This window comes from Eptatretus burgeri, chromosome 8 (genome assembly GCF_056783735.1).
Source record: "Eptatretus burgeri isolate ZD-2024b chromosome 8, Ebu_testis_v1, whole genome shotgun sequence".
In the NCBI taxonomy this organism is placed as follows: domain Eukaryota; kingdom Metazoa; phylum Chordata; class Myxini; order Myxiniformes; family Myxinidae; genus Eptatretus; species Eptatretus burgeri.
The window spans coordinates 38,472,507-38,495,486 of NC_140968.1; the positions used below are offsets into that span (position 1 = coordinate 38,472,507).

Genomic DNA, 22,980 nt, shown 5'->3' on the forward strand with positions numbered 1-22,980 from the left:
CATTTGAGGTGAGACGTCTACGAATCCGTCAGTGACGAGTACCCTGCTAGTTTTAAATAAAAGTGAGGTTCCTTTTGAACCACTGGCATTCAAGGCTGACCCCTACCTGTTCTAGTACTCGTAGGGTCTTTGAATGGTCACCACCCGTGAAGGCATCCAGTAGATTGTCCACCACCCGTGCAGCATACTCTCCACAACCATTGACAAACTCCTGCAGGCTGTGGAAAATTATGGGTTGAGGGTCACATTTTCTCTCAAATGGAGCAGCAGATGCAGAGAGGATAGTTACAGAGGCTTTGGGAGTTAGTTTTTCTAAAAATGGATAAAATATATATATATATATATATATATATATATATATATATATATATATATATATATATATATATATATATACTATTTCTCAACACTACTCGACCTCCTTCAGTTCATACCTAAACTATCCTACCAATACCCTATTTCTGGTACAACAACTAATGCAGCAAAGCAGCCTCCAGAAAGGAACATGCCTTTTCCTCCTGGAAAGCCAACTCCAACATTGGATACCTACATGGTCTCTCCGTAAAGCTCAGAACCATTGTTTCAGTCCTCAGACATACCAGAGCTTAACATCAGCACCATCTAAGCCCTAAGGTCTGACCTCACAAGTCTCTCACAATCCACAACAACTTGGTGGCCATTGGTCATCTTTCTGATACATGGACAGGGTCACGATGGACACTGCTCATGCTAAGGCTGGCTGTGTTTAATCTGTCTTTGCGGAAAAGGTCTGATCCCTCTCTTATTAGCTATTAACACCACTCACTGAAAACCTGCTCCAGCATAAAAGCTTCCCTCCTACAAAGGTGGAGAAATTCCTAGCATGATTACACTGTTACTTCATATATGGAATTCACACTTTAAAAAAACTCAAGGCTTGTGTCTCTGTGTCTCTCTGTCTGTCTGTCTGTCTCTCTCCTTTTCCAGGTCATTATCTGGCAGTTGCCTACCTGCATCATGGAAGGTCACCAATGCCACTACAATTAATAATAATAGTGTAAAATTGACCCTCAACTATGTACAAAGTCAGACTTCTCCCTAACAAAGCAAAGTAATATAATTGATAATATTGCAGAAATACCTCAAAATGAATCTCTCCCTAACTTTCTGATTACTAGTTTGGCTGCCGCCCAGATCATTCCACCATCAACATGTTGCTTCTTCTTTGTCAAAAATGGATGCAAACACTCAATCTAAAGTAAGAAAGTCAGGGCCATCTCACTGGACATCACCCAAACATTTGATTCTGCCTGCACCCCACCCTGCTTCCCTAAAGGTCAGCTCATAGTATCCAGGTAATTCAGCATGATCTGGAGGTACGCACACTAACTCTAAGCCGTTGAGCCTAGGTTTGAATATCGACCCAACTATAAACTGTCATCCTGATATTTCAAAGATAGGGCGATTCATCAATGTGTGTGCCATCCCTCGGATCGACGTTAAACTGCACATCCCATTTGCCAGCATTAGTCGGTCGACGTTAAAGATCCCACGGTGTCATTCACAAAGAGTAGGTGAGTATTCGCCAGCATCACGGTCAAATTCCAAATTCCTACTCTAACCAACAGGGGCACTGCATCAGCGGCACAGCCATGCTCCCAACAATGATGCAAACCAGCAACCATAGGCTGCACATGAATTATGATGATAGTATCCAGAATCTTTCTGGGAATGACTACTACCTGTTTCCTGTGCACTCACACACAACATATTGATTTGGATAGCAACCTCTTCCTGTACCTCAAAAAGCTGAACCGATGAAGGTTGGAGTTCCTTTGGCACAGATTTTTGGAACCAATCCTGTTATGGTTGTACATAAATGACATTTCTTCTTCACTAGAAATATCAATGCATAATTGTTAAGATGATTCAATTCTGTGCAATACAATTCCTTACCATTCCAATAGGCAGGCAGCACCACTCTGTGCCAATTTTGAGAAAATAAACAATTGTTCATCGATTTAGAACATGTATATGAATGCAAAGATCCATATTTTCACTGTTTATCCATAATGACCAATTGGTAAATCCCACAATTTATTTATACTAGTGCATGTCCGTAGGTGCGTGGCCGTACGTGCAAAAAAAAAAAATAAAAATTCAAACCACGTGCCAGAAACGACAACCACACAGGCCGTTCCTTCGCTCTCGCGTGCCCGTATGTGCAAACCAAAAAATAATTTAAAAAAAACTAAAAAAAAAAAAAACTTTCAAACCGTAAGCCAGAAACAACCACACAGGTCGTTCCTTCGCTCTCGTAAACGACGACTAGATTGGGGCATTGTGTTTATCTATAAATGCGCATAAGAAATCGTGTGTGCCCGTACGGAATGTTCACATGCATTCCACGAATTATCGCTTGCATTGAAGTAACAACTGCTGTGATACTTACACACACAGAGTTAATTAAAATCCAAATTAAAATCAAGTTTACTTCCTTGTCTTTGCTTGCCATGACATTCGCTGCCATTGACCATTGCCACTCCTATGCCATGGTACCTAAGGCACCGATTGATCCCCATCTAACCGGCACGGCACGTGACGTCATCGTCGGCCGGCCATGCATCGGCCTACGCGAAGTTAAGTTCTCACTGTCCGGAAGTTCGCATATCGCAGTTAAGATTATACGCAATTTAGTTTTAATGGCCAATTATTCAATTAGTGCCAACGTGTTTTGCCTTTTCGCAATGTCATCGCAAGGAAAAACACAGAGAAGAGAAGAGAAGAGGAAAAAAAAAAAAAAAAAAAAAAAACGTACGTACGTAGAAAAAAAAAATAAAAATTTTTTTTCAAACAACCACACAGTCAGTTCCTTTGTTCTCGTAAACGACGACTGGATTGGGGCATTGTGTTTATCTATAAATGCACATAAGAAATCGAGAAATTATTGGAATGCAGTAACTCATCACTATCCGGAAGTCCGTACGTTGTAACCCGTAATGGGGAACGCGGCTGAGGTTCTCTTCCCCCATCGGCCACGCCTATGCAGCAATGTGTCTTGTCATTGGTTGGTAAATAAATGGCCGCAGCAACGTGTCTTGTCATTGGTTGGTAAATAAATGGCCATAACTTGGGAAGCACTTGTCTGATTAATATAAAACCTTGAAAAGGCACATCCTCAGGGCCCCAGCAATATACCTGGCAAGTTTCAATTAGATCGGATCAGTGGTTGTCGAGAAACAGCGGTCACAGACACACACAGACACACACACAGATTGCTGGAATTATAGACAGATGATTAGCAGATGGAAGAGGAATAGTCTGTGGAGCTCATGGGGCTCACCATCAACTATAACCTGCATTGGGCTTGAATCTCCAAGCTAACTTTCAAAGCCAACCGGCCAGCCACCTCAGAATTCTCAGCAGAGGCAAACCTTCCTCCACCATCCTCAGCTTATAAATGGCATTAAAGGCCTTCGGCTGAAGTGTAATGGAATATGGTTCTGCACTGTGCTGCTGCTTCCCAACTTACAAATGGTGACGCCATGGAGTGCTTGGCCATCCATGTCATTAACATATCGGAATGAGAGACTGAATCTCAAGGTGTACTTCTTTCTCACCAAACATAGGTTGGGGACCTTGCAGTTGTTTATTGGCAGTATACTGTTCTTGCTCCTCCAGCACTCTCACCCCTCTGCTCATCCCTTGCCCCTCAAGATTACACATGCTCGAGCAGAAACCCTTACCTTCTCCAAGTCTAAATTCACCACTCACCTCCATCCATTAAACTACCTCTTCTCTCATAGGTAGAATGATTTTCTTGATTTCTGTCTCGTGCTCTTCCCTCCAGGTCTTCAACTTCAAGTCTGGTGGTCATAGCCACACCTTGGTCTCTCCCATTCACACTCATAGAACTTTACTACACTGACTGAGATTCCGTTCACACTGTAACTCCTCTTCTCATGCTGTGATGTATATGTACATTATTGTCCCTTTTCCCCTTCAGCCTATTTCAGTTTGTCTTGTTGACCCTTCCCCCCCCCCGTTTTTTTCTGCTCTTCCATGAGACTTCATACCCAAATCAAAAGTGACACAAATAACTTTTAAGTTAAAAATGTAACCTCATGTGCCCCTTTAAAAGTGACCAAATACCTGAGAGCATACTGAATGGCAGCTTCTTCCCCATAGGTTGAAAATAGCAGTTCAGAACTGTTCTCATCCAGATCAGACAGTAGTGAACTATACTGAGATGGGTTGCTTTTCAAAGAGGTGCAGTTCAAATAACCCACTGCTGAAAAACATCCATCAAAAATGTGAGCTGGTACACCTGTTATACTTTAGAGGCACGCAAGTTAATTATACTTTTTAATGTTAAAATGTGCTTTTTTAAATCTCAAAATAATTGCTTTTCATTGTCAAACTCGTATCCTCAAGCTATAAAAGGACAGTGTTGAATCAGTTCTTTGCTAAGATAACAATAAGATATAGAAAAAGGATTTCAAACATGTGTAAAATATATATTGTATGTGGTTTCATACACAAACCTAGTGAATAAGCAAAAACAGTCTTGATTGGCCACAAAAGGTGTGTTTGTTGGGTCCTTAATATTTGACAAAGGCCCCGGTAGTTCCAGGTTAGCTATAAACCAGTAAGTAGTTGTCATTTAAAAAGTGATATTGAGTTACATCCGCTACTGAAGGTGGATGGAGGTTATTTTCACCCAAGCTGTTTGTCTATCAGTGAGCAGGATATCTCAAAAAGGTATAGACGGGTTCAGACGAAACTTGGTGGATGAGTTGGGTAGGTCACAAGAACAAGCCGATTAGATTTTGGTCAAGGTACAGATGCAGATCTGGCCTGAGCCTGGTGTTGGCTTAGCGGGTAGGGTCGCTGGCTTAGGATCCTAGGGTCCTGAGTTCGAGCCCCATTGGCTGCTGAATTAACACCAGGTGGGGTTGACTCAGTCTGTCATCCTTCTGAGGTCAGCAAAATGAGTACCAGCGTACTGGAAGAGGGACACAGTATCAGCAGCACAGCCACACTTCCAAGAAATGATAGCTCCCCGGCAACCAAGCTACCATACGCAAAAACAGAACAGATCCGGCCTTTCAGTGGGATACAAAACATAAAACTGACCATCTTGATTCCTATGTTCAGTTACTGACATTTTTAAGGCATAATACACCAATGATATGCAACTATTTTGCAATCAAGAGATTCTCCAACTTTATGCACTCCCCACCTCACCCGTACCACTCCAGTTTCACTCCACCCCAACACAAAAAAATTACATTTGCATGGTTATTTTAATATACAAGGTTGACGCTCATGGAAACACCAGATGACAGAAGATAAAAGGCAACAGACTTACAGTGGGGCCACATTTGGCCTAAACAGAAATGAAGAGACAGATAGAGAGAGCGAGAGCGAGAGTTAGAGAGAGAGAGAGAGAGAGAGACAGAGAGAGGGGGAAGAGAGAGAGAGAGAGAGAGAGAGAGAGAGAGAGAGAGAGAGAGAGAGAGAGAGAGAGAGAGAGAGAGAGAGAGAGAGAGAGAGAGAGAGAGAGAGAGAGAGAGAGAGAGAGAGACAGAGAGAGAGACAGAGAGACAGACAGAGAGACAGACAGAGAGACAGACAGAGAGACAGAAAACACAGTAAACTGCAAGTAAAATGGTTGATTTAGGTAGGGTTAATGGTGGTAGATTTCTCAGGTAGGAATGGGGGAAAGGGGGGGGGGTATTGGTCACCATAAACAAAATGCTCCAATTCACTTCTTCAGCAAAAGTCCAAAAATTAACAACAAAATGTCGCAAGACTGCCAAACTTCAACATGGTTTATTGACAAAATTCGATTAAAACTCAGAGTATGAAACCTTAAAAAAATCCATTTCAAAACATCTTCACTCAGTCTGTGAATGAACAATTCCCCAAAATCACAGGCCAAGTTACCGAGTGTGTGTCAATAAAGTCTCCATCTGTGGTCACAAAGTCAATTACACAAAATGCAGTATGACATCTTACTTGGTACGAGTTTGTTCCTCTTCTCCTCCTGGAAACCTGAAAGACTTGGCTGGAACTTTCCAAGCAGCAATCCCACATTTACTGGACAAACTTCCTCACCTGCAGGACCACCCCATCCCCCAAAATATGAAATATAATATTAATGCTTCTGACTATTGGATAGTGACAAGATGATCGATCCCTTTGCACTTATACAGTGTTTTATTCTGATGAAAAATATATACATTTTACAACAATAAATATGTCTCATTATGGCCAAAGCTTATCAATCAGCTGGATTTTTGTTCACACAAAATACTGTCATAACCCTGAGGCCTGTTAAGCTGCACATTCCAGGTGTCACAGAGGCCTACCAGGATGGAACGTCTACATCCTTACTATAATTCACGGAACATTGTTTGTGTGTTTAACTTGAGCTATGTTCTGCAAAATGATTTTCAAATGGCCTTTGTCCTCTTTGTATTATAGTCTATAATTATGGGTGTCGAGTATGGTCAAAATATGTTGAGTGCTTCATAAGTTGCTGTAGTAACAGATTTCCAATTAAAGGGCACTTGAACTTTGACATTTTAAACCAAAATTTTAATCGCTTCATCTTCATATTACACTCCATAGTTTTGCCAAGTTTGGTCAAAATCCCTTTAGCGGTTCACAAGTTATCGTGGTGAAGAAAATCTGCTACTTTCAGCTGAAGGTCACATGACTTTTGACCTTTGACCCCCAAATCTTATTTTTGCGTCATATTATATACCTGTATAAGTTTGGTCAAAATCCCTTCAGCTGTTCACAAGTTATCGCGATAACAAAATCATCATGCACGGAGGAACTGATGGACAACCCCAAAAAATAATGCCTCCGGCACATTCACCGGCGGAGGCATACAAAAAAAAAATAGGTCTTACTTCTTGGTCACAACGAAGTTTGAAGAGTACAGAATGTCCACCTGATGACTTCACCCACCAAGTGAGGCTTGGCTTTACTCATACAAAGAGCAGATAACTTTCATTGAGAAGATTGCAAATTTACTCCGTAGGGGAAGCAATGCCTGAAGTTGGAAAAAATCAATAATTTTGATACCAAATTCACAACTGCAATCGTTTTTATAGCCGACAAAGGGTCCAAGGCAGTTATTGTGAGCGACAGCCACCGCTGGTAATGTAACTAAAAACAGGTGCTGTTGACGTGAAAAGTCTCGTCAAACTATCAGGAACCACTAAAGCCAAGGAGAAACTCTCATATTGACACAAATAAAGATTGCATGCAAGCATATACACACAATCAAAGTCGTTTGCAGCAGACCTGTCAACCCCAAATTACGAAAAAGTGTAAGAATGTAAAATGTGTCCAGCCAGGTCGCAAAACAACCAAGAATTGAGGGCGCGAAGTGGCAGAAAAATCTTGGAGGGTCTAGGTTTATTTTTGGCCAGGTAGAACTAAACTTCATGCCATATTTAGCGGCGCCTTGGTACTTAGTCAGTTTCTGTTTTTTCGAAGTTGAAGGGCCATCTGAATCATAGTCGCTCTCATTGTCACTCATTTTTCTCACGTCTCTTCCAGAAGAATGAATTCCCAGTATTTTGTGGCAATTTCGCGTGAAAAATGAACCCCCCAGTAACAAGACATTTCAGTATGTCAGGATGGTCGGTGATAATTGACCAATCATACGCCGTCTCTCATATAGGAAGTGCGGAACGACGCAAAGCAATCATATTTAAGTCGGTATTCAAGGCTAAAACATCAGTTAAACCAGTCGCACTGCAATAATGATGGAAATGTATTTTGGTGCCGAGAAATTAAAAGAAAAGTGTGAGAATTTATAGCGAGAATGTGAGAATGTGACTTTCAACAGAAAGTCGTGTCTCACGGCAAAAACGTGAGACTTGACAGGTGGGCGTTTAATATCACAAAATTTCAAGATTGCTGAGAAAAGAAGAGACATGTTGAAGATTTTCACCTTGCACTCATCTGTGTGAGTGCAAGGTGAAGAACTTCGACAAGTCAGTCTTTTGAGACTGCCACTGGTAACATATAACCAAGCACCACCTACTGCATGGTCGGGTTGTCGGCGAATCAACACACGCCATTCACTGGCTTTGCGAGTGCAGAAGGTGACTGTGACACCCTGCCAGACTGAAAACACCACCTGCGAAAGGCTCTTCGGGAGCCAACGACCATCCAGTAAGGAGATGGTGTCTTCTAAAAAAAAAACACCTATCCGGATTGTACTGGTTTGTGGCAACTCAGGTAGCCGAGAGGGGTAGTGGAACACTTGATGTGAGGCGGATGAGCGAGTATTAGCCAACGGCAACCATCAAAAGGCGGATGAGCTAGTATTTAACCAACGGCAACCACAAAATTACACCCGTGGGGAAGAAGGTGGGTACACAGTGTCGCTGAAGGCGTGGAAGGCATGTTCTCCGTTCGGTGGATGACAATGCAGTTCAATTCTTCCCCAACCACTTTTGTACCATTTTCATGGTATAGGTGGGCACTGATATTTGTTGTCAGTGCTTATTCGTAGAAAAAATAGAAATTGATATCTTGTGGTACCAACCGACTGACTACTTTAAACAGAGGTACTCCAAAGTCCAAATTCAAGACCTGAACAATATCGGTAGAATTATTCCCAACTGACACCCTCACACACTAGGTTCCAAGGAACAAGTGGGCGACGTGAGAGCATAAATTGCTTCGATCTTTATTTCTGGTATCCTTGCGATTGGCCTGACGAGTGCAAGGTCAAAAGCTTTGACGTGTCTCTTCTTTTCACAATCAAATAAGCACACACAATATTTCCATTTTGCATCCATTTGTAAAGAACAAGCATCACAGTTGCCCCTTTTTCCCCATGAAGGACAAATGCTAGAAACATCAGACAGCTCATCCCTCAACTCTTATCGGCTTTCAGTTGATAAAATCCATGATCAAAACTGCAGCAATTGTATTTATGCGAACGCTAAACAAACATACCGCTGCACAAATCCTCCACAAGACCAAGCGAGCACTTACCATGTCCTTCCTGTTCTGAATTGATAACAGCCAAAGACAAACCACCCGTCAGGTCTCTATGAAGGCAACCAATCTGTAGGAGCAGCACATCAGATTTAAAACACCATCCAGGAAGTACCAGGACAGCATGTTTGAGCATTCCAACAGTCCCCCAGGATCTTTCAGTTGGCTTTGTCTTTTAAATGAACCAAAATTGAACAGCAGACGCTGCTTCACGCCACTTATCTTCCTTTGGTTAATTATGCACCAATGCACCAAAAGTCAGGAAGAAAATAAATAAATAAATGGGGAAATAATTTCACTTTGTAGCTTTATTTAATCTGGACAATGGTGGATGAATATAAATAGAATATTAAGAGTCAGGTAAGCATAGCTCCACCACCTTGCTCTGGGGATTCGTCACACGAAGTCGTTCCTGAGCCTCATCAGCCGCTTGCTCCACTAAACCCAGGATGTCAGCCTCAGCTGTGCTGTCTGTGAAACTGCAGGAGGAGCTTTCAGGCTCCCATCCTGCTGGAACACTGTCACAAGATTGCATGACGTCACAAATATGTAAAATGTCAGAATTAACAGTTTTCTGTGCACTTTTCTCAACATGGAAATTTAAATACTACAATGTTTCTCATAATGAACAATGTTGCTAAAACTACAAAACATTTCTTAAGGAGATTTTAGCCCAAGGTATGAATCAAGTTGTTCAATTTTAACTTCTTCACATCATAATTATCAACATGCAAATTAACCTAGCCAAGAAATTTGCTTATTTTCTAGTTTGAAACCCATTTTTTCCCATTGACTTTCTCAGTTCCGGTTTTCTTTGCGTGAGGATATACAGGCTCTGTTCTAAGAGACTTCCTTGCAAAGCTCAGGATATTCGGATTGTCCCGTCGAATAGTTATAATCTGTTGCCTGAACTATCAATCATCTCGTGTGTCCAATCGCGCATATTCTCAAACATTGCTTTTGCGTCTCTGTTGAGATGGTGCACATCAGTCCAGGTCACGATCTTTTCTCACCTGCTCTCTTCCCAATACTTTTATCACCTGCCTCGACACCTTCATACCAAAACATGCCATCTTAGTCATTCTCATCCTCACCTTTGTTCTACCTTATGATCACTTTCTTTAAAATATGTCGTATTAAAAAAAAAAATTTCCACACTCACTCACTATTCATTCATTGTTTACAACATTCACAGTGTCTCACATTACTCACATGTCAACATTGTCCCACTATCCACAGGTTAAAAAAGAAAGTGTTACATCCCAACCCCCCCCCCCCCAACCCTCTTCAAACTCTTCCAGAACATCTCTTCTCACATTCTGTGCCTTCCCCTGTTCTTCTTGGCAAGCTCCCAAACCCACAACCCATATCTACTTTCATTCATAGTGCCCTGTTTTTCCTCATGCTTTAATGGCCCTTCTCTCCACCCTGGTTGCAATACTTGCCAAACTCGGAATTCAGAAATAACATCCCAGTTTGCAACGAATGCAAGCACGCGGCTGTCAACTCCGCCATCCACGTTTGCATTCCCCGCATCTAAACTTGAATTTATCTCTCCCCCTTGAACCTTGACAAACAGCTTGAACCTCCAATATCAACGATATGCACAGTATATATATATATAGATATATATATATATATATATATATATATATATATAGATATATATATATATATATATATATATATATATATATATATATATATATATATATATTTATAGTGTGTGTGTGTGTGTGTGTGTGTGTGTGTGTGTGTGTGTGTGTGTGTGTGTGTGTGTGTGTGTGTGTGTGTGTGTGTGTGTGTGTGTGTGTGTGTGTGTGTGTAACAAACGGTCCTTTCATAGGATTTTTTTTTGTATACGTAGTCGAGGCTCGTCATTGTTGAAATAGTACAATAAACAGTTCAGGATGTAACAGGACAAATGGAACATTGGAGATAGAGAGAGAGAGGGGGAGAGAAAGGGAGAGAGAGGGAGAGAGATGGAGAGAGATGGAGAGAGATGGAGAGAGATGGAGAGAGAGAGGGAGAGAGAAAGAGAAAGAGAAAGAGAAAGAGAGAGAAGAGTTGAAGGCCAAAATAGAGGGAGACTTGGTTGGACAAACAATGGGTGGGGGAGGAATGGGAGACAGGAAAAGACACATGGGATGGACAAGATGGATACAGAAGGAAAACCTCATGAGGGAAAAACTGGAAATTTGGGAGGAGGGCTTGGGTTGGGTTGGGGTTAACGAGGGTAGAAAATATTATGGTTTTGTATTGGGGACGATCTGAGATGGTGGTGAACAGCCATCTTGGAGACCTGGAAGGAAGAATAGGATTGAAGAGAATGTGGAAGTTGGTTCCACAGGTGGGGGGAAAAAAAAAAAGAGAGTAATGAATGAGGAGAGATGAACAGTGATTCTGGATTTTGGGAGTTTCACCAGAAGGGGGTTGATGGTGGACCGTGTGTGCCCTGCAGAAACCTGGAAGCGGGTGGAGGAGAGGGGGGACAAAGCACAGAAAGAGCAGAGGGTGCAAGACCAGAGAGGCGGCGGTGGAAGACAGAGAGACCACTGACCTGTCTCTGATGGGAAAGTCATAGCCCCATAGACTCAGCTTCATCACGGGAGTTCTTTGCTCTTGCGTCTATTGCTCACTATTCTCTCTTCCTCTTTGATCAACCTGACTGGCCCCATTGATGGTGTCACTGTTTACTTCAACAACTCCATCCCCTACTGTACATATATTCCACACTAACTCACAAAATACCTCTGCCTATGCATCCCTCACTGCAACCATCCTTTTTTAACCACCTTTTGTTTGTCTGTGTAAAATATTCTCAACCAAGTATCCATAAACACCTCTCATTCTACTAACATCAAACATCTAGAAAAGAAACCACCCATCTCAACTCACCCTCCCTCTTTTGTGTCAGTGAGTAAGCTATGAGCTGGCTCAACATCATCACCATCGAAACCTTCTGATAATCTATGGTGCAAGGATTTGGTCTGACTCAATCTGCGAACTTCTCAACTAGCATCTCTGTAAATTGAACATCCTCCTCCTGAACCAGTTAATGACCAACCCCACCTCCAAGTTCTTTTATTCCACCTCTAATCCACTTGGCTCCTTCGACAATTCATGCTCTTGTGAAAAACAGTCTTTTGGCAGTTGATAAAGAATTAACACCCTCTCCCCGAAAGATGAGCTTTCAATCTCTTCTGCCTGAGAAATCCTTTTTGATCTACATTGGTAAAAAATAAAAATAAATAAATAAAAATCCCATGAATTTGAGGCTCATGGAAGTGTGAAGTGACAGGAAGGAAATAAGGCAACACACTGACAGTGGGACAACAAACAGGGGAATGACTGAGCAGCAAAAGAATAATGAAAGGAAACACAGCAAAAGACTCGCAAGAGCCTAATGGCCTAGAGCCGAGACAAAGGACACAACTTCAGCACAAAAACACATGTAAAAGCATGCAAAGAGACGTGCAAATACATTACATCAACAAATCAACATCAAAAAAAATTAACAAAAACTGTTTAAAAAGACAATTCTGGAACAGGCTCCTCAGTTTTCAAAAGCAGCCTCTTGGAGAACAGAATATCACATATTGCCACGAAGAAACCCAGAAGCCCTTGAAAAACATGACAGAATTCAACAACGAAAGGGTCCACATGTGCATTTATCAGTTTAGTGAGGAGAGACCAGTCCCAGTTTCACTGCTTTGATTGCAGCCAGACTATTCTTTGTCCTTTCACAAAAACATGCTCTCACTTTAGTGGAGGTTTATCCCAGCTCTTCAGCAGCGCTCCTATGCATCCTCTTGGACCTGATACACAGAGTCTCGCAGTGGGGCAGTTTCCATGAAGCAGCTTGCCACCTCTTCATGGAAGGAAAGCCGACTGAAGCAACATTAGGTCATTTCACAAGGCCAGCAACAAGTGTGGGTCAATCCGCATGCAGGCCAGAAGATTTCATCTGGTAAATCTTAGAGGTTGAACTCTCAACCAGTCTCTCTTCTTGAAATCCTGGTGGTGCCTCGTTAGGTTGGTCTCTGGTGCATGCTCTATTCTTTGTCCAAAGCTCATGGACTCAACCAATCCCTTTCTGTTCTCACCTTATCATCCCCTTACCAACGAGCTCATGGACATTGTGACTTTTTCGTCAGCGTATGTACAGAAAGTTTTGATAACCTTTGACTCTGCCTCAGATGATTTTAATGGCCGTGTTCTCAAATCCTGCTCTGCTACTCTGGCTTCTTCACCTTAGGCCACCTTTCATCTGCCTGGAAGTCAGCCAACATTAAAGGGGTAAAAAAATTTAAAATGGAAAACTCATCCACTTCAAACAGGCCATTAAGCTTTACTTCAAGTCATGGAATCCATCATGACAACTAACATCAAGTATTTTCTCTTCTCAAATGGCCTGATATCATATCATCAGTTTGGATTCTGTCCCAGTCACTCAACATTGGATTTTCTGTTACTTCTCTCAGCAATGAGAGACTCCAAATCATAAATAAGTGTTGTATTTTTGAGTAACTTGACATTATCAGGCACCAGCTGTATTTGCCAATCTCTCTGCTAGTGGCATCCAAATCCACTTTCATTCATGGCTTGCTGACTTCCTGCACTCACACAGTCAAGCAAGACTTTCAACAGGATATTCTTTGATCTTTTCTCCCAATAGAGGGTGGAATGGGCTTAACATCGAGTTGTGGGCCCTGTTGTGTTTGTCCTCCCATACCTAAATGCTCTTTCACGCATTCAAAAACCCTCTTTTCCTCTTTGCAGATGATTCTACATGCTACATAGTAACTCATCTCAAAGACAGGGCAGTAGCTGCTTCCCTCTCTGGTGACCAGAAAGGGTGAGGATGCCGTTGTGACACATGGAACATGGTAATTTAATCCAGGGAAATCTCACACTGTCTCTCTCTGAAGTGATCAACTAATATAATGAACCCACCTATCAACTTTCTCAGTGAACCTTTGAAAGAGGTTATAATGGCTTGAACTTTTGGTCATTGCCATCAGCCCTAACCTCTGCCGAGCAGACCATGCAGAGAAACAAAGCTTGCCTCCATAGCTAGCACGAACAAGGTATCCATCATTCTGAGCCCTTCCTTCATAAATTTGATCTTCTCAGACTATAGGCCCTCTGTCCTTAGCTCATTGGAATATTGCTCTCCTCCCCAACCTCTGCTGAGCAGACCATATAAACAATTGAAATTCATTCCTCCAGCTTGTGGAACCATCACGAATCCTTTAAAAACATTCAATCCCAGTTTTCTCTTCAAGGCTTCAAGTGGGCAGACAGTACATCACCATCTCGTCATGTTCCATCACCATCTCGTCATGTTCCATCCCTTTTGTTTATTCATTTACTTGCTTGATTTTGTCTGCCTGTTTCCCCAATGCCCCACAGTCAGTGTGTTGCCCCTGTATCCACTGTCACCTCACTCTTCTATAAGCCAATATTTTATATCCAAAAAAAAACAAACAAAAAAAACTCCATATACCAAGTTAACATCCCCATCACTTTATAATAATTTTTTCATATGGCATTTACCGTCCAGCAAGGGAATGTGGCCAGGGTATCCACACATAATGGCCTACACTATTTGGTGGATAACCTGGAATCGTTAACGTCCACAAAAAAAAAGAGAAGGGACAACCAGCTTCACTTCCACATACAAATTATGGCCTGCTCAGAGATGTATTAAATCAAGATGGCAGCGTTTGTCAGGTTTGACTCTATCAGGGAAGAAAATCCAGGACCAGAAGACATGTCAGAAGTGAGCTATCCCATTTGCAGTACATGGCCACATCTCAAATCTGCAGCTTCGCAAGCATTATCCAGTATTCTCACAAATAAGAAGTGCGCGTTAAGGCTCATGTTGAAGTTTGATTATTATTTGGCCTCAAATGCATTTAAACAATCACACATTTGTATCAGTTTATACTAAGCACCCAATTCACAGCACGAGGCATTCAGCAAGCAGTGATGAGGCACCTGACAGTCTCGTTGGAACTGCTCTTCCTAGCCTTCCTGCAGGGCAGCGCAGCTTCCAGTGGAGAAGGCGAAGTTCGCTCACTGGCAGTCAGGCTCTGAGCCGGTGAGCAGTCATCATCTCTATAGATTGCTGCTTCCTGAGCCTCATCCATCACTTGCATGAACACCATGGTTCTACGTAACAATAGCAGCTTCTCCTGCAACAACAAGTGTACACAAGTCACACTGCACCCATTCCTTCCAAGCCTAAACATCCCTGGATAGTTGGAATATAAATCAAGGCACACTTTGAGGCAAAATTCCGCCAGTAAGGTGTTACACGAAATTCGAAAACTTTTTGTATCGGCAGCCCCTTTCACACAGCCAGCTCCTAAGTGAAACCCCTAAATAATTATTTTTTAAAACAAAAAAATATATATACATATATATGAAAGAACTTCACAGATGTATTTTAAATGTAAAATGTAACTATCATCAACGTTTTTATGAAATAATATCAATAAAAACATATTTTACCAAATTAATGCTGATTGGATTTTATGCATAAAAGTTATGTTTGAGTAATTAAAGTTAGTTACATTGAGTTTTATTTTAATACCATGCAATTACATACAATAAGCAGCAAGAAAATCAGCAGGTCGGATCGTGTTAGAAAAGGAGCATCTGATGTTTTTCTCTTCTCAATCCAGTGCTGGGATTTCACATCGAATGTCAGAAGGCTGAAGAATCCACTCTCACATTCGTAGGTAGTGGAAAAGGGCAGGGGGGTTTGATGGGCTATTTCAGCAACCTTTGAGAATTCAGTAGAAAACTAGAAGGGCACTCGGTAGAGTGCATGCCTCTGCCACGTAATGCCTGATCCACGAGAACATATCGGGCCCAATACATTTTTGAAATATCATGCTATACAGTACTATATCATTTTTGGCCCCATCTCTCAATGGTGAAGAATCACTTTAAAAATTAAATAATTCTCGTATCCAGATCCGGATTCGGATCTTCACCAAAATTGAATCAATCCATCCTTGCCACACGCCCAACTTGGTGGACAACCAAGTTTCGTCCGAATCCGTCCACAACTTTTTGAGATATCGTGCTACATATGAGTTTAGCCCTATCTCTCAATGGTGAAGAATCACTTTAAAAATTATCGGATCCGTGTCCGGATCCGGATCTTCAGCAAAATATAATCAGTTCGTCCTTGTCACACACCCAACCTGTCTACAAAATTTCATTCGGATCTGTTCACAACTTTATGAGATATCCTGTATACAGACAAACAGACAGAAAGGGGTGAAAACATAACCTCCTTCACCTTCGGTGGTGGAGGTAATGAACACCAGAAATAACTTGAAGGGAGCTCTATGGACTTAGCTTTCACATAATCATCATGATTGATTCTGCCAATAATATAATCATTGATTCTGCCAGGAACAATACACTGTTCCTGTGCAGGAATATTCTTATGTCTAACTCCTTAAATCGGCTCTCAGGACAAATTCAGATGACATCAATCCTCAACTTCCAGTCCTCTTGATCAAGCATTGCAATGTGTAGTTACTCTGTCCCCAAGCCCCTATCCTTCTTCAACATGTTGATGTCGTTGAAAATATGATTGCTAAATTCAGCAGAAAATTAGCGTTCTGCGTGGATGGCAAAGGAAGGCAAAACAAATAAAACAAATAAAACAAATACCACTAACCTTTTAAAATGGTGGTTGATCTGCCATGAATAAAAGAAGAGTAAACGTTTTGGGCTTTACCTTTCGTTAAAACAAGGATAGAGAGGGTTGTAGTTGAGAGCTGTTCTGCCCCGCTTCGGCATTCCATGTTGAGGTGTCCAGAGTACAAGATTGGAAACAGGTCCATTTTTATGGCGGTAGCAGTGCCAAGCAAACGTGAGACATATTCTTCTCATTTTAAATCGACATCTTTATTCTAATCCAGCTAATGTTATATGAGACACTCACTCCTTTCAGTCTTGCAGTTAATGTGTGCTTTCTACGAATCCTATCGAGTTGCAATTGGTCACCAGTGTGACCACTCCTCATTTTCATAAATGCCAAGGTGAGCCAATGAAAAAAGCCAAGAATTCACAAGGTTTCAGAAAAGCGATGATAATAGAAAACCTATACGCCAAGAAAACGTATAGAAAACCAAGATGCCAAGGTGAACAACGAATAGCCAAGATCTTGTGAAAAAAGCCAAGGAGTGGTCACACTGTTGGTCACTGGCTTTGGCATCAATACGGTCAATATTGATTTTTATTACGGTCAATAGGCATCAAAAAGCTACATATATCGAAGTGTCAAATATAGCACCTCACCACCATTAGAGAATTTAAATTGCATCAAATGTGGCACCAAATGTGAATGGTTGCTCCCAGCTTGCTGGCTCAATGACGGAAGATGCCATTTTCATTTTTGCCATCTCCATCCCTATCCCATTTCGAATCCTGTGCGGGCACGGGCAACTTGCTTGTATCCTCAGTGGGAAATTGATCAGTGATCACACTGAAATGTTTTTTTACCGGAGAATCAAGTGCTTCCGGTAGAGCCGCTAAGTCATGCGAGACGTTTTCATTCAAGGCACTCAGATCTTCACAGATAGCTGATGTGAGAGCATGTGTCTATATTGACTTTCTCCTTCTCAGAATATGATGAAAGTGTTGGAAACATGCCATTTCTATCCATGTCCAGCATTTTGCACCACAGATCTAACTTCATCCAGATGGTTCTGACTTTACTAATGCACTAATGTTGACCTTATTACCCCGTGCACCAGGGAAAAGTGGGGATTAAGCAATTGGTCCATGTCTGTCTGTCCATCCGTCCTATCAGCTTATGATCATCAGTTTGTGATTGAGGGACAAATTATTTAAATCAAATGTTGTATTTTGAACATGAATAGGAAGGCAGGTTTGCCGTTTTACCGTACCTTGGCTTAAAATTCATCCCGACTGCACATGCGTCAAGTGGAGTAGGATAATATTTTTACTGTCTGCCTGCCTGGCAATCAAACAAAACTGAAAATCATTCCAAACAAGAAACTTACTGAATTTAACAGTGTTACAAAGGACACAAACAACAGACCCGAATAACAAAAGTAGTGTGCTAAATAGGGTGGTGCAATGGACGCTGCATAAAATGGCGGTAAAACCCGAAATACATTTTATTTATACGCCTTTAAAGCTCTTTAAACATTTATTTAAATTGAATTATATATTTGAACGCGAGAACACAAATCTCCATCATACTTCCGAAGAACCTCCAGTTTTGCCGTACTTCAATTTAAATAAAGTTCAATGGGATAGTGTACAAGGGTGGTGTCCAGGACGGCTTCTGGACTACTTCAACAGCACTAAACTTTCGGGGGGTTTTTATGATCGTTAAAATCATTATCTTATTCAAATAGAAGTGAAATTGAAGTAACTGCACAGGGTATCGTGATCTATGAACTCTCAAGTTCTCTGAAGTAACAGATTGGGGTCGTTAATGTACGTCAAGCAGAGAAGCCATTTCTCATCGCAGAATATTTGCTCAGCTCTTGTGCATTTCACTCTTCGCTGGAAAAACTCAGCCATCTCTTCACAGAGTAAGGACTTCACAGAGTCTTTCCTGAAAATAAAAAAGGCGCTTTGCATCCAGTCTTCGAGAGAGCCATCATACATGTTAATTGAAAACGAGAACTTCGTATTCATCAACCATTTTGTTGCAGAGCACACAAAAGAAACGGCTATTCAAAGCAAGCGACGAATGAAGTTCACTCCTTGTACGATGAAATAGATGACAGGCTGAAGGCACACTGACAGTCTTTGCAGCTCGGAATTCATGATGGATCGCACATTGAGTGATATTCATATTAGATGACATGCACTTGACCGTATTCTGAAAGCCAGATCAGATCGTGCGCCCAACATTATTGGAGCACCATCAAGTAATACAAAGATTTTTCCACTTAATGCACTTGCTTTCCAGAAAGGCATTCACCTTGTTGAAAATGTCTGGTGCTTTTGGGGTTGTTTCAAATTCTTCACAGAATAGGAATTAATCCTTCACGTCCACATTATTAACCTTACATATGAACGCTATTAACTGCACTCAGTTAGCAATATCAGTCGTTTCATTAAGTTGAAGACTGAATAAAGAATGTTAAAATTTGCACACATGTTCTTTAACATCGTCAGACATATCATCGAGCTTGTGTTTCACAGTATCATTTGACATAGAGACCATGTTATGCCTTTTGGCATTGTCATTGCCAAGCATGAGTGACACAATATCTTGGCATGATGGCAGGATAAGCTCCTCACAGACATCATGCGGCTTCTTAGACCAAGTGTGACTATCCTCCTCGATGGACAGGCATTGGCATCAGCCGGTTCTTCCTCCTCTTCGACTGCAGGCTGATTTACGGAGGCAAAGATGGCATGTAGGACGATTCAGAGTTGCAAGGAGCAAAAGGGACAAAGGCCGCACAGCGGAATACAGCAGGCGTGCAGCGGCACCCGGCAACACAACGGAGGGGTATCCCAGAACCGGAGTTGAGGTAACACAGAAAAGCTTGAACGTGCGGACAGCGGGGGCAAAGAACCCCAATGGGTTAAACCCATCTGAAGTGCCACAACCCCAGTCTGGTAGTGTCACCATTTGCTTCCTTCTCCACTTATATTTACCCATCTTCCCTGCCACTTTTACTTTGTTATTTTGCTTCTCCCATAGCCTCTTAATCCCCATGTATGTCCCATTATTGTGGATATAGCTCAGCATAACTATAAGAATAAGGCCCCGTGTCCTGTTTTGCGATGTTTTTGTGTCATCCCCCCCAATGGGCTCTGTTTGTACTTGGTTTACCCCAGGGGTCAAACAGATTGGGGTACCCATTTATCACTTCTATTCATTACTACATTTGATGGTTGCATCTTGTGTGCTATATCCCCATGTTAAAATCAGATCACTTTCTTTTGCCGCCATTGCAACCAATTTGAATTCAAGCAAAAAGATGCAGGAACTTTTCTCACAAGGAAAACCTGGACAAAGTACTTGATCATCTTGGCCTCACATGTCAAATCCAGGGAGAGGACTCAACTAATTTAAGTTTGCGTTCAGGTTACTTGACAACACCATTGCCAATTTGTCAGTTTAACATACGCATTTGAGTTGTTGGCCGATACAGACAGACCCTAGACTTGATAAAGACCATTATTATTCCCTCTCTCAAACTAGAAATGAATTCTCCCAGCATGTGTGCATGTACTTCTCCCCACACTCAAAAGCAACACAGTATGTGCTTCACAAAAGTGTGCAGCAGGTATTAAAAAGCTGTTGTCATTAAGATGTCATCAGGTATAAAGCTGACTCACTTTAAACATGGAATAGTTTTTGGGTGCTTCAGATTTATGACATTTCCATCATAATGAGCCTTCTGAAGAAAATTGTGGGCAATGTCTTGGACAAATGGAAGACCAACAGGTTATGCCATAAAATTCTGATTATGTCCATCGCGTTACAAAGTGTCGGTGCTACCGAAGCAGTTTCTTGGCAATGATTATACTGAGTGGTTTGTCATTGCCGTCCCAACAATCACGAAGGTGGGAATTTAGAATTTGGCCATGGTGCCAGTGATAGTTCACCTACTCTTCGTAAAGATCACTGTGAAGTCTTTAACGTCCACCAACCAATGCCGGTAGATAGGACGCCCAGTTTAATGTCCATCCGAGGGATGGCACACACATTTATGCCTTACCCTGCTTGTGAGACACTAGGATGACAGTTTATAGCTAGCTCGATAGCTTAGAGGTGAGTACACATACCTCTAAGAAATCCTGTCAGCCCTGCCATAAAATAGGATTGACAATGAATGAATGAATGAATGAATGAGAGAGAGAGAGATCGAGAGAGATAGATCGAGAGAGATAGATCGAGAGAGATAGATCGAGAGAGAGAGAGAGAGAGAGAGAGAGAGAGAGAGAGAGAGAGAGAGAGAGAGAGAGAGAGAGAGAGAGAGAGAGAGAGAGAGAGAGAGAGAGAGAGAGAGAGAGAGAGAGAGAGAGAGAGAGAGAGAGAGAGAGAGAGAGAGAGAGAGAGAGAGGGAGAGGGAGGAGAGGGAGAGGGAGGAGAGGGAGAGGGAGGAGAGGGAGAGGGAGGAGAGGGAGAGGGAGGAGAGGGAGAGGGAGGAGAGGGAGAGGGAGGAGAGGGAGAGGGAGGAGAGGGAGAGGGAGGAGAGGGAGAGGGAGAGGGAGGAGAGGGAGAGGGAGGAGAGGGAGAGGGAGGAGAGGGAGAGGGAGAGGGAGAGGGAGAGGGAGAGGGAGAGGGAGAGGGAGAGGGAGAGGGAGAGGGAGAGGGAGAGGGAGAGAGAGAGAGAGATCTCGAATATCCATTAAAAATGGATAGGTGCAATATTAAACCTGACATCTGGGACATTCCTAAATCATCACACGTCAATGTGAAATCAGACATAAAAAATATCCGATTTTTACTGGAAAGTTTTTTTTTCTCCTTCCACGAGTGGGTTCCTCAGGCCAAATTGTAGATTCTCAGGTCGTGCGTCCTTACATACATACCCTACTCATTGAATCTTTGAGCTTTTCCCTGACCATGGCAAATTCAGAGAGCCAAATCTCAGGTTCTAATTATTGTAGAAAGCAGATTATGGTGTCCAATGAAAGCTCTTTTCGAAATGATTATTTGTATTCTTCGCTGATTGTGTTGTAGTGAAAAATAAACTGGTCATGAAACTCACTCCCTTAGAAGCTCATCACATAGCTAGTAGACAAGAAAAATTAAAAAGAGAATCTCCAGTAGTTTGGGTGGGGCATTTTTAAAAGGGTAAGCAGCATGGTCAAGTTCCCCTAGATAGACAGACTTTCCAGTGTACATCTCACTTCAGTCTTTGTCGGTAGAAGCTGGAGAAGGACATAATCCAGTAATTCCTTCTCATGAGTTTTGGTTCTTTTTTCACAGAACTATTTTGTGAATTCAACGACGAGTGAGCTCAATTTCACTGAGAGGTTCTTCTGTGGTGGTACCTACTTGACAAGGCTGAAAATGAAGTCAAGTTCTGAAAGAGACAAATATTGTAGTGTCCATCCAGTTAACAACGACCTGGACGGATAGCTGAACGGTAACACTGAGAGGAGAAAAGGGCGTGTACCAGACGGAAGCACACAGGTTTATCCGAGAACCCACAAGTAGACAAACACAGTAAATTCAACAAATGATGATTTAATAAAAATAATTCAATGATTTATAATGAAAATAACTCAACGAGTGATAATGAAAATAAATCAAAGTGTGAGGTTATGAAAATTGAGGTAAACTAAAACCTAATTTGAGACGTCTCCACTCAGTCACAAAAACAGACAAGGGAACAGATAGAATAAAAGAAAATCCTCCCTTTGTTCTGGTGTCCAGAGATTATGAATCATTGCTGTGTGAACAGAGATGATCTTTTAGGAGCCTGGCGAGCCTCGAAACCACGTAGCCACTGCGCGGGAAAGGCACAGTGAAATGGTGCCAAATTGCTCCTTGCGGTCACGGATGTGAAGTAATTCATGCAGATGGTCTTCAACGCCAGGGCCCTCAAACCGCCGTACAGTTTCTTCTCACGATCGAGATTGCCACACCACTCCCTATACTTTCCACGTCCACATATACCAAATGGCACCACCCTTATCCTTGATCATACAACAAGGCGATTGCTGCGCTGCGGCTCCGAGGCAAGGCCAAGAGACGCGCTCTTCTTCTCCTTCTCTTCTCAGAAACGTACAAACTTCATGACCCAGCCAAACAGTCAATGGCTAACATCTTATTTCAGTACATGAACAAATTCACACCAGAACAAACAACAAGAATCGTGCTGCCTTCCTGACCGTGTTGAGAAGCCAGAGAGGTCCTATGTGTTCCCTACTTAATTTACATTGAGATGGCTCCGACTCATCCACGAGCCATGCTACACTATACAATCC

General features: G+C 42.0%; 1 protein-coding gene across 6 annotated transcripts in view; it reads right to left on the minus strand.

The window, feature by feature from the left end:
* LOC147021562 (bromodomain-containing protein 9-like) overlaps positions 1-22,980 on the minus strand; it is a 62,225-nt gene that overhangs the window by 17,097 nt on the left and 22,148 nt on the right. For 5 of the 6 annotated variants that reach the window (XM_085891616.1, XM_085891615.1, XM_085891614.1 and 2 more), the window contains exons 7-12: positions 15,016-15,212; positions 9,392-9,530; positions 9,010-9,082; positions 6,001-6,099; positions 4,132-4,270; positions 107-218 (exon numbers count right to left, since the gene is read on the minus strand). In XM_085891616.1, coding sequence (XP_085747742.1) covers positions 107-218; positions 4,132-4,270; positions 6,001-6,099; positions 9,010-9,082; positions 9,392-9,530; positions 15,016-15,212 — 759 coding nt within the window. The remainder of the gene's footprint in view (positions 1-106; positions 219-4,131; positions 4,271-6,000; positions 6,100-9,009; positions 9,083-9,391; positions 9,531-15,015; positions 15,213-22,980) is intronic. The other variant, XM_085891613.1, reaches the window with a different exon arrangement.